The sequence below is a fragment of the Puma concolor genome, chromosome E3, assembly GCF_028749965.1.
Source record: "Puma concolor isolate L17-30 chromosome E3, mPumCon1.1.hap2, whole genome shotgun sequence".
Taxonomy (NCBI): domain Eukaryota; kingdom Metazoa; phylum Chordata; class Mammalia; order Carnivora; family Felidae; genus Puma; species Puma concolor.
The window spans coordinates 25,577,762-25,595,500 of NC_141682.1; the positions used below are offsets into that span (position 1 = coordinate 25,577,762).

The window sequence follows — 17,739 nt, forward strand, 5'->3', positions numbered from 1 at the left end:
CAGTATCAGTGAAGATGCTCTCTCTGAAATTGGAGTGAAACTGGATGTCGGCTATCACCACTTTGATTATATTTAAATTGTATGTCCTTAACAAAGCAGTAAAAGTAGTGTCCTTATTAGCAGCTGCTTTGAGTGTACCCATTGAAAATGAAAAATAATCTACTCATAAATTATTAAAGTTAATAAAATATTTTAGGGAGTTTAATATACAAAAAATGAGCTCTTTAATTTTATTTCTCTATATCAGCAAAAAACAATGAAAAATGACTCTTCAAAAGTGATACCATTTATAATAACATCAAAAGATATGTAGGAATAAAGCTAACAACATATCTATAATACCTCTAAACCAATAACAAATAAACAGTATTAAATAAAAATGCAGAAGGCATAAGTAAATAGATGGATGGCTAAAACTAAATAAGCAAAGGAATGTACCAAGTTCATAGACTGTAAAATCAAAATTGTAAAGGTATTAAATCTTTCAAAATTGTTCTATAGAATTAAGGCAATGTCAATAAAAGTCCTACAGATTCTGGGGTGCCTGCAAGGCTCAGTTAGTTAAGTGTCTGACTCTTGATTTCAGCTCAGGTCATGATTCCAGTGTCATGAGATCAAGCCCCATGATGGGCTCCACACTGAGTGTGGAGCCTGCTTAAGATTCCCTCTCTCCCTCTCCCTCTGTTCTTCCTCTGCTTGTGCATGCATCTTGAGTACTCTCTCTCTCTCTCTCTCTCTCTCTCTCTCTCTCAAAAAATAAATAAAATAAATAAATAAATAAATAAATAAATAAATAAATAAATAAATAAATAAATAAAATTTGTTTAAATCCTACTAGATTTGTTTTTTGGGTCTTAAAAAAAGGTAATTCTTTTTTTTAAACTTTATTTATTTATTTTCAAAGAGAGAGAGAGAGCGAGAGAGAGAGTACAAGCAGGGGAGGACCAGAGAGAGAGGGAGAGAATCCCAAGCAGTCTCTGCACTGTCAATGATCATGAGATCATGACCTGAACCAAAATCAAGTGTTGGACACTTAACTGACTGAGCCACCCAGGTGCCTCCCCACCCTCAAAAAAGGTAATTCTTAAATGTATAAGGAATTGCAAAACAAATATCAAGACATAGCCAAGTTCCAATTTCAAAACTTACTACAAAGCTAAAGTAATCAAGATGAGGGTGATACTGAAACAAGGACAGACATACACATCAATGAAATACAATTGAGAGTTTAGAAATAAACCCATGCTTCTGAGGTCAACTGGTTTCAACAAGAGTGCCAAGTTAATTAAATGGGGAAATGAATAGTCTTTTTAACAAACGATGCTGAAAGAACTGGATATCCATATGTACAAGAATCAAGTTGGAACACTGTCTCACACTATATACAGAAATCAACTAAAAAAGGATCAACAACCTGAATGTAACAGCTAAAACTATAAACCTCTTAGGATAAAACATTGAATAAATCTCTGTGACCTGTGATTAAGCAATTGACACCTAAAGTATACAAAAAACAACAAAAAAACAGTGAATAAACTAGACTTCATCAAAATGAAACACTGCTGTGTATCAAAGGACACTAGCAAGAAAGTGAAAAGATAGCCCTCAGAATGGGAGAAAATATTTACAACCCACATATCAAAGAAGGGTCTACTTTACAGAATATATAAAGGCCAATTACCCAATTTCAAATGAGTTGAGAACTTGAATAGACACTTTTATGAAAAAGATACACAAATGGACAACAGGCACATTAAAAGATGCTCAACATCACTGGTCATTGAATGCAAATTGATACAACAGTGTGATACAACTTCATACCTACTAGAAAGACTATAATAAAAAAAATGGAAAATTACAATTGTTGGAGAGGATATGGAGAAACTGGAACCTTTCTATTTTTCTGTACAAAATACTCCATGCTTCTATGGAGACTCAGTAATACTCGACTTTCCATGTCACTAGATTTTGCATGAAATGTTTCTCTTCCATTTTTTCCCCACCTCACCCCATCTGCTAAAGTTTATTGTCATACAGTTACAGTTTACTGATCTTCCCTTTGAGGTCATCAACTACTATTCTAGGTAGGATCTGGTTTGCTACTAAATATTCCTGCCTTTCTCATTCTGCCCACTCTCACCAAAGTAAGATACTTCCAAAATTACCTAATAAATGATACAGTGCCACTGTGGGAATTTCTTTCTTTCTCTCTCTCTTTTTTTCTTTCTTCCTTCCTTTTCTCTTTCTTTCTTTCTTTCTTTCTTTCTTTCTTTCTTTCTTTCTTTCTTTCTTTCCTTCCTTCCTTCCTTCCTTCCTTCCTTCCTTCCTTCCTTCCCTCCTTCCTTCCCTTCCCTTCCCTTCCCTTCCCTTCCCTTCCCTTCCCTTCCCTTCCCTTCCCTTCCTTTCCTTTCCTTTCCTTCCCTTTCCTTTCCTTTCCTTTCCAGTAAGCTCCATGCCCAGCATGGCACCCAGTGCAGGGAGGGCTTGGACTCATGACCCTGAGATCAAGACCTGAGCTAATATGAGGAGCTGGATGCTTAACAAACTGAGCCACCCAGGCACCACCACCATGAGGACTTCTAAATGTTTATTCTTTCTGACAAGTCTGCAGTATTGTTCTCCTTTCTCTTACTCTCTTTTTCTGGCTCTTTTCTCTATCGTACTGCTCTTTATTACTCAAATCACCACATCCTGACCTTTACTTATTTATTTTAAAAAGTTGAGTTCCTCTATGTGCAGATACTATATTAGACACTGGAGAATGGGTTTTATCTATTCCTTCAAATAAGTTGTGGCCAAGTGAGTGTGGGTGCTTATGAGTGATGAAAATGCTGAGAGGTAACAAAAGTAAATATCACACAAATTCTTCCTATGGAGGTTTTTTTCTAAAGATGAAATGTATTATGCAATGAGGGAACATAAGCTGTGAATCTCAGTTCTGGACCACAAAAGCTATGTGGCCTAGGGTACAGTTACCTCAAAATGAGTATAAAAACTGACAACTTGAGGTTGTGAAGATTTACCATAACATAGTTACTATGTGGTTGATTACTAGTAGCTCTTATTTTTATATCTGATGACTACTTGAAACTTAGCTTTGTTTTTGAGGTTTTATTATTACAAAGGCTTTCTCCCATTCTGATAAAATGACTTATGTACTGAATATGTGTCCTGACTCTCTCCTTTGAAATAAGGGCTGATTCCCCACTGTCTCATAGGCTAAGACTGAGACTAATTTTTTAGGCTTAAGGACTCCAAGGATACTGTGAAAATTAAAGGTAAGCCTCACTAAGATGGAGTCAGAAGGCCAACAGGCAGAACTCTCATACCCTGCCACTTGTCAATTACAAGAATTGTCAATTGTACACCCAACAGAAGAATCCTTAAAAAGAAAGAATCATTGATTACAGCCCCAACAACAACAAAAAAGCACACTGTATCTCCTGTAAGAAATTGACTACCCCCTGCAGCTCAGTCAATAAGAAACTGTCATCACCCTGAAGCCTTGCTTCTCTCCAATGGAATTTTGTTCAAACAATTCCTCCCAATTTCTCCCCTCCTCCTAAATAATGTTCCTCTCTAAAATAATAATGTTTGTGAGACTTGTGTATGATTTGCTGTAACTTGCTTGTCCTGTATTGCAATTCTCTCCCATTCCCCAATAAACCCATTTTTGCTGGAAAAATTACTGGCAGTCTTATGTTTAAGATTAATGATACTTACTTTCTTTACTACAATTTATGTAGACAGGAGGTTTGTTTCCAGAGCACCATTTCTTTATCTGGTAGAAAGTAAAATAGTCATCGATACACTTCGCAAGGTTGTAATTAGGAAAGAACAGTAATGAATTAAGGATGAAGACTCTGGTGGCTTTTGACATCTTATGTTGAACTTCTAAAAAGATGATAAAATTAGATTTCATTATAGGAAATGAACTATCCCTAGGACAACAAATCTCCCAAGGATGATCAAAATAAACTTTGGGAATTAAAAAAATTTATTACATTTGAAGAATACTGATTACTACCCAATAAGTTTCTTCCAGTCAATATCCAGTGACAGTTTGTGTTGATAATTGCAGAGTTCTGAAAAGTCTCTTTGGTGAAGTGGGTGTCTATGTGATAAGACTTATGGCACCTGATATGGACAGGAAACCACTACTATTTTTTACATTTCTAATCCTAATTTATCAATTAAGGGAATAAAGTAGGGGTCAGAGATATAGCCTACAATTCAACAGTGGGGAACAGATGGGGAAATTAAGACATGTTTGAGAGTAGAAAAATCTTCAAGGGAACCAGACTTCTGTCTCTCTAAAGAATGCATTTGATTTGAACAATTAGAGACTGAGTTCCTGGAGATATGAACATGCTTAATTTATGAAGTGACAATATGAAATTTTGATAATGAATTCAGTTTTTTAGAAAGAAGATAAAAGGCCAGTCTAAACAGAAACTTCATATATGACATTTTAGGCAAAGAGAGATGGCCAAGAAGCAAATCTTCAAGTGCCCAACCCATAGTGATTCTGTACAGTGTAGATTTTGAGTTGATAGAGACAAATAATTGATTCAGGATATTGGCTAATTGAGCAGATGCCAAAAATGGCACTAATTATATACACCACACTGTCTTTTTATCAATATGGAAGAACTCTATAGCTGCACCAATATACACATGTGGCTACTGAGCACTTGAAATGTGGATAGTGTGGCTATGGAATTAATTTTAAATTGTACTTAATTTCACAAATAAAGGATATAAAATATTATACTATATCCCTAAAAATGTGTGGAGGAGAGGAGAAAGGAATGGGTTCAAACTAGATAGCCATCACTTAAATATAGACTGCTATATGCAGAAGAGTTTATATAAAAACCTAATGGTAACCATATATCAAAAACCACTAATAAATATGCAAAGAATAAAGAGAAAGAACTCCAAATATATCACTAAAGAAAACCAGCAAAACATGAGAGAAAGGCAAGAAGAGATCAGAGAAAAGCTTGAGAAATGACCACAGAGCAAGTAATAAAATGGCAATAAAAACATATCTTTCAATAATTACTTTGAATGTAAATGGACTAAACATTCTCATCAAAAGACATAGGGTGAAAGAATGGAGAATGGATACGAAAAAGCAAGACCCATCTATATGGGTCCTACAGGAGACCCATTTTACACCTAAATTTAATTTACACCTGTAAATTAAAATAAGAAGGGATGGAGAAACATTTATCATGCAAATGGATGTCAAAAGAAAGCCAGAGTAGCAATACTTACTACCTTAGACTTAAAAGCCAAGACACTGGGTGACAGAATGGATAAAAAAAACAATACCCATCTATATGCTGATACTTCTATCTGTTGAGTTCTTAATTTAAATTATTATTAAATTTCATTTTTCAGGATTCTATTTGGATCTTTTTCAAGTCTACTTGTTCTCTCTCTTTCTCTCTCTCTATTATATGCATGTATAACATACATGTACATAGATAGTATATGCATATATGTTATTTTATTTATTACATATTCTATTATATATATTCCAGTATTTGCTTTTATACCTGAGACTCTCTATTACAATTTAAATATATTAAACATACATATTTATGTATGTTAAATGCACATTATACATATTAATCATTTAAACATATATTATTATATTGTATGCCTATATATAACACACATGCATACATGTCCTATTATTTATTACATGTTCTGTTATTTGCTCATATTACTGAGACTCTTACAATTTAAATATTTTAAACATACATATTTTAATCTTTATTTATTTTTGAGAGAGAGACAGAGTGTGAGTAGGGTAGGAGCAGAGAGATAGGGAGACACAGAATCCGAAGTAGGCTCCAGGCTCCAAGCTGGCAGCACAGAACCCAACGTGGGGCCCAAACCCACGAACTGTGAGATCATGACCTGCGCTGAAGTTGGACGCTCAACCGACTGAGCCACCCAGGCACCCTGTAAACATACATATTTTATATCATTCAAAAGTCCCCAAATCTTAATTTTTCAGGTCTGATTGTGATTCTACAATTTATGATTTCTGCTAGCACTTGCTCTTAAGAGCTTGTATTTTTTTCTCTTTCTTCTCTTTGTGCTTTTAATTTGATCTCAAGTTCTCTAGAAAATTTAACTATGGGAATACTTTGAAGTCTGGGAATTGTGTATACCTTTGCCACTCACCTAGGGCACACACAACCAATTGAGATTTAAAATAAATTATCAAGTTATGTTTTTTAGCTTACATAGGTTCTATGACTTCAGGATACAAACCAATATGAACATTTGCATGTGTTTACAAATTGCAAAGGGAAATTGTTATTCCTCATTCCAGTGCCAAATTCAACCCTTACAAATTTCTTTTATGTGTCTTACTGTGGCTTTAGTTTTGTTCACTCTTTTTTAAAGTTTATTTATTTATTTTGAGAGGGAGAGAGAGAGAGAGCAGAGGAGGGGCAGAGAGAGAGAGAATCCCAAGCAGGCTCTGAACTGTCAGTGCAGAGCATGATGCAGGGCTCAATCTTAGGAACTATGAGATCATGACAGAGCCAAGATCAGGAGTCTGATGTTTAATGGACTGAAACACTCAGGTGCCCCTTGTTTACCCTTGAAGTGAGTAGCCCTTTGAACTTCCAATTTTAAATAGGAAGATATTAAATCTTTGTTGTACCTCTATGCTTTTTATTCTGACTTCTCTGATCCTCACTATTTATACAATGGAAAATAAATGTCACCAGATGCTGTCAATAACCTCAAGTCAAAGCTACCTTCAGTTTTTGCTTTCATGTTATTGTTGGCCTCTGCCAATTCCATACTTTCTTTTCAGTTCATTATTTTTGGTACAGTATCATTCAGTGTTTGCTCTGCTGCTCAAAAGTGGAAGTCTCCTGTGACTTTCTAATTGCCAAATCTACTGGCTTCTGTTTTTAATCCCATTCTACTCTGCATTACTCTTTGCAACATATTCTTCCTAAAAAAAGCCTTCCAAAACTTTTCTAAAGTAGTAATTTACTTCTATTATTACCCTGTAACAACTATTTCTCTCTAGTTCCTTAAATGATCATTTCATTTTAGGTCTCACAAACTCAAATGATTTCAGGTGAGTCTTCCTCACATCACAAAACATGTGTCCAAACACTTGTCTTTGGACAAGTGTGCAAAAATATACAGACATTTGCTTTCCATGATTTGGGTATTCCTTTGTGAGAATGAGTGCTAAGTTATATCTATTAACACGTTCAGTTTTTTTTTCATCTGCTATGCAGAAGCTTAAGTCTTACACATGTGAACTATTCATTCTCAAAGGAAGTTACAGGCAATTATTTTGTGACCAGTGAAGGACTAAGGGAACAAGACCAGTGTCTGTGGAGCAACAGCAGAGGGGAAGGATGTGGGGGAAGTGCTGAGGTCAGTTGAAATGTACATTAGAGGGTGAATCAACAACTTCATTTTTAACAATAACCATTTTAGTGAATATCTCCCTGAATCTCAAAATCAGAGAAGGAAAATGAGATACAAATTCAAGAATACTATAAAAAGCAGGCCTGGGAGGAAGAAAAACTGGCTTAGGTAATTGTATGTGTGTCAGAGGCGTATAGAGATTTTCTTTGGAAAACCTTGTTAGGGTGCTCACAAGCTTGTACCTTTTCATTGAATTAGGGAAGGACAGCCACATGATAAAACCTCCTTCAACAAAACTGTCAGCCTCTCCCAAGAATTCAAGATTCCTCTACACTCTTCCCTCTCTTCACTTCACTACGAACTTTCCTAACATCAAGGAAGAACATTTTTGGCACAAAAACAGACACTCACATCAATGGAACAGAATAGAGAACCCAGAAATGGACCCACAAACGTATGGGCAACTAATCTTTGACAAAACAGGAAAGAATATCCAATGGAATAAAGAGAGTCTCTTCAGCAAGTGGTGCTGGGAAAACTGGACAGCGACATGCAGAAGAATGAACCTGGACCACTTTCTTACACCAGACACAAAAATAAACTCAACATGGATGAAAGACCTAAATGTAAGACAGGAAGCCATCAAAATCCTTGAGGGGAAATCAGGCAAAAACCTCTTTGATCTTGGCCACAGCAACTTCTTACTCAACATGTCTCTGAGGCAAGGGAAACAAAAGCAAAAATGAACTACTGGGACCCCATCAAAATAAAATATTCTGCACAGAGAAGGAAACAATCAGCAAAACTAAAAGGCAACGAACAGAATGGGAGAAGATATTTGCAAACGACCTATCAGATAAAGGGTTAGTATCCAAAATCTATAAAGAACTTATCAAACTCAACACCCAAAAAGCAAATAATCCAGTGAGGAAATGGGCAAAAGACATGAATAGACACTTCTCCAGAAAAGACATCCAGATGGCAAACCGACACATGAAAAAATGCTCAACATCACTCATCATCAGGGAAATACAAATCAAACCCACAGTGAGATAGCACTTCACACCTATCAGAATGGGTAACATTAACAACTCAGGCAACAACAGATGTTGGCGAGGACACGGAGAAACATGATCTCTTTTGCATTGCTAGTGGGAATGCAAGCTGGTGCGGCCACTCTGGAAAACAGTATGGAGGTTCCTCAAAAAATTAAAAATAGAACTACCCTATGACCCAGCAATTGCACTACTAGGTATTTATCCAAGGGATACAGGTATGCTGTTTCAAAGGGGCACATGCACCCCAATGTTTATAGCAGCACTATCGACAATAGCCAAAGTATGGAAAGAGCCCAAATGTCCATCGATGGATGAATGGATAAAGAAAATGTGGTATATATATATACAATGGAGTATTACTCGGCAATCAAAAAGAATGAAATCTTGCCATTTGCAACTACATGGATGGAACTAGAGGGTTCTAGCAAAATTAGTCAGTCAGAGAAAGACAAATATCATATGGCTTCACTCATATGAGGACTTAAAGACACAGAACAAATGAACATAAGGGAAGGGAAGCAAAAACAATATAAAAACAGGGAGGGGGACAAAACAGAAGAGACTCAAATATGCAGAACAAACAGAGGGCTACTGGAGGGGTTGTGGGAGGAGGGATGGGCTAAATGGGTAAGGGTCATTAAGGAATCTACTCCTAAAATCATTGTTGCACTATATGATAAATAATTTGGGTGTAAATTGGGTGTAAAAAAAGAAAGAACATTTTTATTCATTTATTTATTTTAATATATGAAATTTATTGTCAAATTGGTTTCCATACAACACCCAGTGCTCATCTTTTTAAAGATAATAATGGCCTCCTATAGTTGAGACAGAATTTATTCCAACTTTCTGAGGCCTCCCCTTCAAAGAAGAAAGCTGCTTTTTTGTGTTTTCTTTCTCTCTCTCTCTCTGACAAATGAGTCTCAGGACAAATGCTCCTAAAATTTACCATATCTGTTGTGAAACGGACTTTTTAGGTCATGTGATGGAGTTACTGGAGGTGGGGATAGAGAGGAGGAACCCTGTCAAAGACCTGTAGGTCAGGTTCAGTCCTATCACTTCAGCATGAGGATCCCAGCTCTAACACAGTGCTCAGAATATCAGAGGCACTCAAAAATAATTTTATGGACTTAGATAAAGTACAGGATTTTCCCCAAACTGTGAACTTAATTGTCTACTAATGTCTTTAGTCCATTCCTATTTATTTATTTATTTATTTATTTATTTATTTACTGCCTTCTGGGGAAAGAGAAATTTTGTGAAGCCCCTTACCCTTACCGAACTGAAGAGTGGCATCTATGAGGACACTGAAAATGCCTGAAAGGTAGTTGAATAGGACAAGCTTGATGTAGGCAGAAGTACTTTTAGTAAACAGAAAGCTCAGCAGGTACATGAGGGGAATGACAGACCAGCCATATAGCATGAAGATCAGCATTGTGTCCAGAAAATGGTAGTCTGTGATGTAAATATCCAGTTGGCAGAATTTGAATGCTCCCTGAAACACAGAAGACACAGAAATAAGGCAAAGTGAAGGGCAACTGCAAAAATAATGCAAGCCAGAATGTTTAGAGAAGGAGATAGCAAATCCCATCACTATTTAGCATGGAAGTATTCATTAATTACATCAGCCTCTAAAAAGGTCATTAGCCTAGGAGCATGAAGTAAGATACTTCTACGTCTGCTTCAGTAGAGGACAGCTCAATGAGCAGAACCAGTATAATTCCCTTTATTTTTTTCTACTTGGAATGATTTTTTAATTAACAAACAAAGTCAGTATACTTTCCCCCAAAAGTAGATTATTTCTCCAGAAAGCCTATTTCTCTAAAGATTGTTTATCTCTGGTTATATATATTATTTATCATACCTTTAAACCAGGTCTCCTGATTCTATTCTATTCTCCCACTCCTATCACATCCACCCAAGCAACTCTGGGGCCTCTTTCTTCCATTTTTCTAATTGAAATTTAAAAACAGACACCGAAGCACAAAATTAGAGGTACCTAAACTGAATGGAAGATGGTGGTGGAGAGAGACCTGTAGTTGTTAAAGCAAAAAGATTTCTAGAAATCTGTATCTCATTAGTTAGTAAATGCAGTTTCTCCACAAATGTCAGCATTGTCTCTTTGGGCAGTTACACAATTACATAGCAGGACAACCAAGGAGAAAATAATACAGTTAAGCTAAGAATAGTTATGCAATTGATTACTGATACTCTTGGTGGTGGTAGCAGTAGCAATCGAAAGGATTAGTAGGTTATTTATTTAAATCCAGTATCTGTAGCTATGGTTGGTTTGTTTCTGAACGAGCATTCTGTAAACTTAAACAGAATAAATACAATGAGGTAGTCAAATAAAAGTTGGGGTGATCTAGAAATCTCTGTGTTTGAAGGCTTAAAAATCCTTGAAAGTCACAAATCATAAGTTATCTCAAGGAAAAGTTAAATTCCTACTTGGATATGTAATATATTCTGTTCTTTGACAAGAAGACTGCATACTGTGAATATGTAGATTCTACCCCAATTGATCTATAAATAAACATGCACACAAGGTTTTTAAGTAAATATTTCAACCTCTCTATTATGAAATGTAACACATGCCCAGAATAATGCATAAAACATAAATGAATTATCACATTTTATTATCACAAAACATCGCGGGCAACTACACCATGCCAGTACCCAAAGAAATCAATCATGAACTCCTTCAACTCCTGTAAAAGTAACCACTATTCTGAAATTTATCAATACTTCCTTATATTTCTTAATAGTATGATATGCATGCATTCCTAAATACTAAAATATGTATTAACTGTATTTTGAAATTTTTATGATTGTAATTATACAATATATATTTTTTGAATTTGGATTCTTACACTCAGCATTATGTTTGTGTGATTCATTCATGTGATGAATGCAACCTTAGTTCACTCTTTATCATTGCTATAGAAGATTCCTTTGAGTTTTACTTTTGATCGATAATGGGTTGCTTCCAAAGTTTCATCACTGTAGTAGCTTTGTTAGGGCTGCCGTAACCAGATAATGTGGACTGGTGGCTTAGGCAACAGAAATTCATTTTCTCACAGTTCTAGAGGCTGGAAGTCCAAGATTAAAATGCCAGCAGGGTTAGTTTTTTATTTTATTTTCTCTTTTTTTAATATTTCTGAAAAATTTTATTCAAACATGTTTTTCTAGTTACAGAAATAGAACATGTTCAATGTAGAAAAACTAGAAAATGCACATATGCATAGGAAAATACAAAAATACTCAAAGTTCACAGCTCAAAGAACTTCACTATTAAAATGTGAACATCTATCACTTCAGACTATTTCAACTGCATACACTTATATATTTTTTCTTATAATGGACTAAATTTTTGATTACTTAATGCTTTTCATGAGAAAAATATACTTTTCTAGTAGCTTCTTAGTAGTTCAATATCATTCTTTTATATAAATGTATCACAATTTACTTAGGCAATTTTTAAAAGTTTTTATTTAAATTCCAGTTAACATACAGTGTAATATTTCAGGTGTATGATTTAGTGATTCAACACTTCATACAATACCTGGTGCTCATCACAAATGCACTCCTTAACCTTCATCACTGATTTCACTCATCCCTCCACCCGCTTCCCCTCTGGTAATCATTGGTTTGTTCTCTATAGTTAAGAGTCTGTTTCTTAGTTTGCCTCTCTCTTTTTTCCCCCATGGTCATTTGTTTTGTTTCTTAAATTCCACATATGAGTGAAATCATATGAGTGGTATCACATGTCTTTCTCTGACTTATTTCACTTAGCATAATACCCTCTAGCTCCATCCATGTGTTTGCAAATGGCAATATATCATTCTTTTGATGGCTGAATGATATTCCATAATATTACATTCCAAACACTTGGGCTGTTTCCATTATTTGGCTATTGTAGATAATGCTGCTATAAACACTGGGGTGCATGTACCCCTTTGAATCAGTATTTTTGTATCCTTTGGGTAAATACCTAGTAGTGCAATTGCTGGATTGTGGGGTAGTTCTATTTTTAACTTTTTGAGGAAACTCCATACTGTTTTCCAGAGTGGCTGCACCAGTTTGCATCCCCAACAGTGAAGGAGGGTTTCCCTTTCCACACATCTTTGTCAACACCTGTTGTTCCTCATGTTGATTTTAGCCATTCTGACAGGTGTGAGGTGATATTTCATTGTAGTTTTGATTTCTGTTTCCCTGATATTGAGTGATATTGAACAACTTTTCCTGTATCTGTTGGCCATCTGTATGTTTTCCTTGGGAAATGATGTCTATTTAGGTCTTCTGCCCATTTTTAAATTGGATTATTTGTTTTTTGGGTGTTGAGTTTAATACGTTCTTTATAGATTTTGGATACTAACCCTTTATCAGATATGTCATTTGCAAATATCTTCTCCCATTCCATCGGTTGCCTTGTAGTTTTGTTGTATTGCTATATACTTCCTTCTTAGGACTGCTTTGTTGTACCCCAAAGGTTTTGGACTGTTGTGTTTTCATTTTTATTTCTTTCCATGTATTTCTTTTATTTTTTTCTTTGATTTTCCTGATTTACTCATTTATAGTTCAGTAGCATATTGTTTAACCTCCATGTATTTGTGGTCTTTCCAAATTTAATCTTGTGGTTGACTTCAAGTTTCATAGAGTTATAGTTAGAAAATATACACAGTATGATCTCAACCTTCTTACATTTGTTGAGGTCTGACTTGTGTCCTAGTATGTGATCTATTCTGGAGAATATTCCATGTGCACTAGAAAAGCATGTGTATTCTGCTGTTTTAGGATAGAATATTCTGATTATATCTATTAGTCCATCTGGTCCAGTGTTATTCAAGGCCATTGTTTCCTTATTGATTTTCTGTTTAGTTCATCTGTCCATTGATATCAGTGGGGTGTTAATATCCCCTATTATTATTGTCTTATTATCAATGAATTCCTTTATGCTTGTTGTTAATTGTTTTATATATTTTGGTGCTTCCATGTTGGATACATAAATATTTACTGCGGGAACAAGAACACCACAATGACCACAGGTGCATATTTGTTCAGGCTCCAAGATCTCTGAGAAAACTTGAGATTGTAAGGTTAAAAATAACCTAAAAGGACTTGAGTGAATTGCCTTTGGGAAATGTGGTCTGTTTTTTAGTACACAGATAGGGATGTTTTGCTTAAAGGAAGCCAGCTGTATATAGCACAGTGCGTTCACTCCCTTCTTTGTCTTTGCTTCTATCCTAAAGATTCTTATCAGAACATATGTATCTGCAAGACTGCTCTTGTATGCAAGATAAGTATGATAGCTGAATCAGATGTACATTGTTGACATGCTTTGCTAAGCTTCTGTTGTTAATCATTGCTGATCTGTTTTTCCTGAAAACGTATATAAGATGTACAATAAACCTTGGTACCCCGGGCTGTTGGCTTGGGTCCCCTGTGCCTTGCTCTACTGTTGTCTTTTTTTCTCACTTCCTTCACCACCCCAAGTCCATGGCCTATTGAGGTCGATAATTTACAATTGTTAGATCTTCTTCTTTGATTGTCTCCTTTATTATGATAGAGTGGCCTTCTTCATGTCTTGTTATAGTCTTTGGTTTAGTGTCTAGTTTGTTGGATATAAGTATTGCTACCCCAGCTTTCTTTTAAGATACATTTGCATAATAAGTGTTTCTTGAGCCCTTTACTTTCAATTTGCTGTTGTCTTTAGCTCTAAAATGAGTCTCTTGGGCACCTGGGTGGCTCAGTCATTAAGCATCTGACTTGGGCTCGGGTCACGATCTCATGGTTCTTGAGTTTGAGTCCTACATCAGGTGAGCACGAGCCCCAATTCCAGTGAACTGAAGCCCTGCTTTGGCACAAAAAACATGTGCCCCACTTCAGGGGAGCCCCATTTTCTCTCTCTCTCTCTCCTTCTCTCTCTTCCTCCACCTCTCCTGGGATTCTCTCTCTCTCTCTCTGCCCCTCAATCACTCATTCCCTCTCTCTCTCTTTCTCTCTCTCTCTCTCTCTCAAAATAAAATAAAATAAAGTAAAATAAAATAAAATAGTCTCTGTAGACAGCATATAGATGGGTCTTTTTTTAAAATCCATTATGACATCCTGTATCTTTTGATTGGAGCATTTAGTCAATTTACATTCAGAATAATTATTGATAGATATGTATTTAATGCCATTTTCTTATTTGTTCTATTGTTGTTTCTGGAGATTTTGTCTGATCCTTTCTTGCCTTTGTCATTTTTGGTCTCTCCTTTCCACTTGAAGATTCCCTCTTAATATTTCTTGCAGGACTGGTTTAGTGGTACAAACTCCTTTAGTTTTTGTTTGGAAAACTCTATGTCTCTTTCTATGCTGAATGATAGGCTTCCTGGATAGAGTATCCTTGGCTGCAGTTTTTCCTATTCAACATGTTGAATATATCATGCTACTCCCTTCTGTCTTGCCATGATTCTATTGAGAGATCTACAGCTAGCCTTATGGGTCTTCCCTTGTAAGTTAAGGACTTCTTTTGTCTTGCTGCATTTAAGATTTTTTCTTTAGCACTTTATTTTGCAAATTTTATTATAATATATCTTGGTGTTGGTCTGCTTTTGTTGGGAATTCTCTGTGCCTCCTGGATTTTGATGTTTCTTTCCTCAGATTAGGGAAATTATTAGCTATTATTTCCTCAAATTTTCTGTACCCTTTTCTCTCTTCTTCTTCTGGGACTCCTATAATACAAATGTTATAACGTTTGATGGAGTCACTGAGTTCCCTAAGTCTATTCTTGTGTTCCATGATTCTTCTCTGTCTCTTTGTTCAGTTTCATTATTTTCCATTATTTTGTCTTCTATATCACTTATTCATTCCTCTGCCTCTTCCACTCCACTGTTCACTGCATCAAGCTTGTTTCCAATCTCAGTTATTGCATTCTTTATTTCTGACAGATTCTTTTTTAACTTTTTTATCTCTGTGGTAAGGGCCTCTCTGATGTCTTCCATTCTTTTCACAAGCCCACCAAGTATCCTTATAATTGTTGCTTTGAATTCTCCATCAGGCATGTTACTTATATCTGTTTCACTCAGATCTCTGGCTGTGGCCTTATCTCGTTCTTTCATTTGGGATTAATTCCTCCATCTTGGCATTTTTGTCCAAGTCTCCCCTGCCTTCTCTGTGTTAGAAAAGCCTGTAATGTTTTCTGTTCCTGAGAGTAAGTGGCTCTAGGAAGGAGGAGTCATACAGTGTCCAGAGTCTGGTGCCTTACTGTCTCTGGTGCATGTCGCATACACTCTGCATTGTGTTCTGGCTGCTCTATCCTTCAGACCAGTTGTCTGCAGAGGCTCTCCTTGCCTGAAGTGGGCAGTGTTTAGTCCTTGGCCAGAATGTGTTGGGTTTTAACTAGGTGTGCTCTAGTCTGCTTATTAAATGAGACCATACTACTTCTAGAAGACCTGCAGAACTCTCTGGTCGGGAGACATGGTGTGATGAAGGTTTTCTGCTGGTCTTCTGGGGAAGGGGACCACTGCACTGGGACTGAGTCATGCTTGACTGAGATGGGCCATTCCGCCAAAGCACCGGGACGTGGGACTTGTTGTAAGCAGGTTAGGAATCCTGTGTCAGTGCTGTGCTGCTTCCCTCAGGTGGCTGTGTGTTTATGATGAGGAGCAGGTGAATAAAATGGCACCAGCCAGCTCCTTTGTCCCCAGAGACATGTTTCTGTGAATGTTGCCCCTCAAAAAAAGCACTACTGGAAGAGCGAATAAGCTCCCCACTGTGTGTCCCAGGTGTTTTTCAGATCGCTGTTTCCATGCTGTTTGCCTCTGAACTGTTCCTGCCTTCTTTCCAGGGAGCAGCACAGTGTCCTCTGAGCTCTATCCCAGCCAGCCTGCTGACCTTTAAAGTTCCAGGCTTTAGAGACATGATGTAGGCAGGGGCTTGGCTGGTCTTCAAGGAGAAGGACTCTCTATGCTGTACTGACACAAGCTTGACTGAGAAGAGAAGTCCTGCCAGAGTACATGGGTGTGGGGTTTGGTATCAGCAAGTTAGTCAGCCTTTGTCAGCACTGCACTTCTTCTAGGTGGCTCTGTATTTAAGCTAAGGGGTAGTGGAAGGAAATGGGGCCAGCCACCTCCTTTGTCCCTGGAGAGGCATCTCCATGAATGCTGCCTCTCAGGGATGCCCTCCAAGAAGAGCAAATAATCGCACCCCTGTGTGTCCCAGGCATTCTTCAGATTGCTTTTTCCACATCATCTGCCCCTAGGTTGTTTGCTGCCCTTCTCTCCAGAAGCAGGATAATGACTTCAGGGATCTAGCCCACCCAAGCCCCCTGACCTTTAAAACTCCAGGATTTAAGCCCTGGTGGTTGCAAGAACTCACAAAAATCATTCCCTCTCATTTTCCCAGCCAATGACCTTGGGGAAATGATTTCCTGTGCACTCCCCTGTGTGCTCTACTCTCTCTCACCCTTCTCCATTACCATGGCTCTCTCCCATCCACAGCACCTGTTATCTTTTTCTTCCCTAAACTATCTCCACACTTCCTACCTTCTATGATGTGGCTTCTTTTCTCCCTTTAGTTGTGGAGTTAGCTTTGTCAGTCTTTAAGTTGACTTCTGGAGTATTTAGAATGATTTGATAGTTATCTAGTTGTGTTCATGGAAGGAGATGAGCCTAGCATCATCCTACTCTGCCGCCATCTTAGGGTTGGTTTTTCTAAGATCTTTCTCCTTGGCTTGCAAGTGGCCACTTATCAGCTGTGTCCTCAATGGTCTTTACTATGTGCATGCACATTCCTTGTATCTCTTTGTATGTTCAAATATCCTCTTCTTATGAAGGATACCAGTCAGATTGGATTAGGACCCACCCTAACTACTTCATTTTAACTTAATCACCTCTTTGAAGGTCCTATCTACAAATACAGTTAAGTTACATAATTAGAGAATAGGAATTTTCCATGGGGTACAGAAGGAAAATGAGCCCTCAAGAAACTGTATCTAATACTTACTAGTAGTAAGCAGCAGGTAATAAAGAATATGATGAAATCCCACAGTAGAGCAGAAAGCCAGTACACAGGGACATAAACCCCACTCAAAAATTGGATGTGCTTTGCCTTAGTGATTTGTTCGGTCACTGTCAGGAGACAAAAGCCACTGATCAAAAGAGCCATGCCAAAATGTATATTTAAGGCCACGTGGAGTCCATTTGACAATCTACAGAATAAGGAACAAAAGTAGATATATCAAAATCAATACAGCAGAAACAAATTTCTAGCAATAGGT

The 17,739-nt window shown here is 36.9% G+C and overlaps 1 protein-coding gene across 6 annotated transcripts in view; it reads right to left on the reverse strand.

Annotated features, from left to right (window-relative positions):
* The window catches only part of LOC112853127 (phospholipid-transporting ATPase ABCA3-like), a 182,119-nt gene that overhangs the window by 30,717 nt on the left and 133,663 nt on the right, over positions 1 to 17,739 (reverse strand). For all 6 annotated transcript variants that reach the window (XM_086692808.1, XM_086692810.1, XM_086692811.1 and 3 more), the window contains 3 exons: positions 17,466 to 17,670; positions 9,759 to 9,975; positions 3,724 to 3,894 (listed from right to left, as the gene is read on the reverse strand). In XM_086692808.1, the coding sequence (XP_086548934.1) occupies positions 3,724 to 3,894; positions 9,759 to 9,975; positions 17,466 to 17,670 (593 nt within the window). The remainder of the gene's footprint in view (positions 1 to 3,723; positions 3,895 to 9,758; positions 9,976 to 17,465; positions 17,671 to 17,739) is intronic.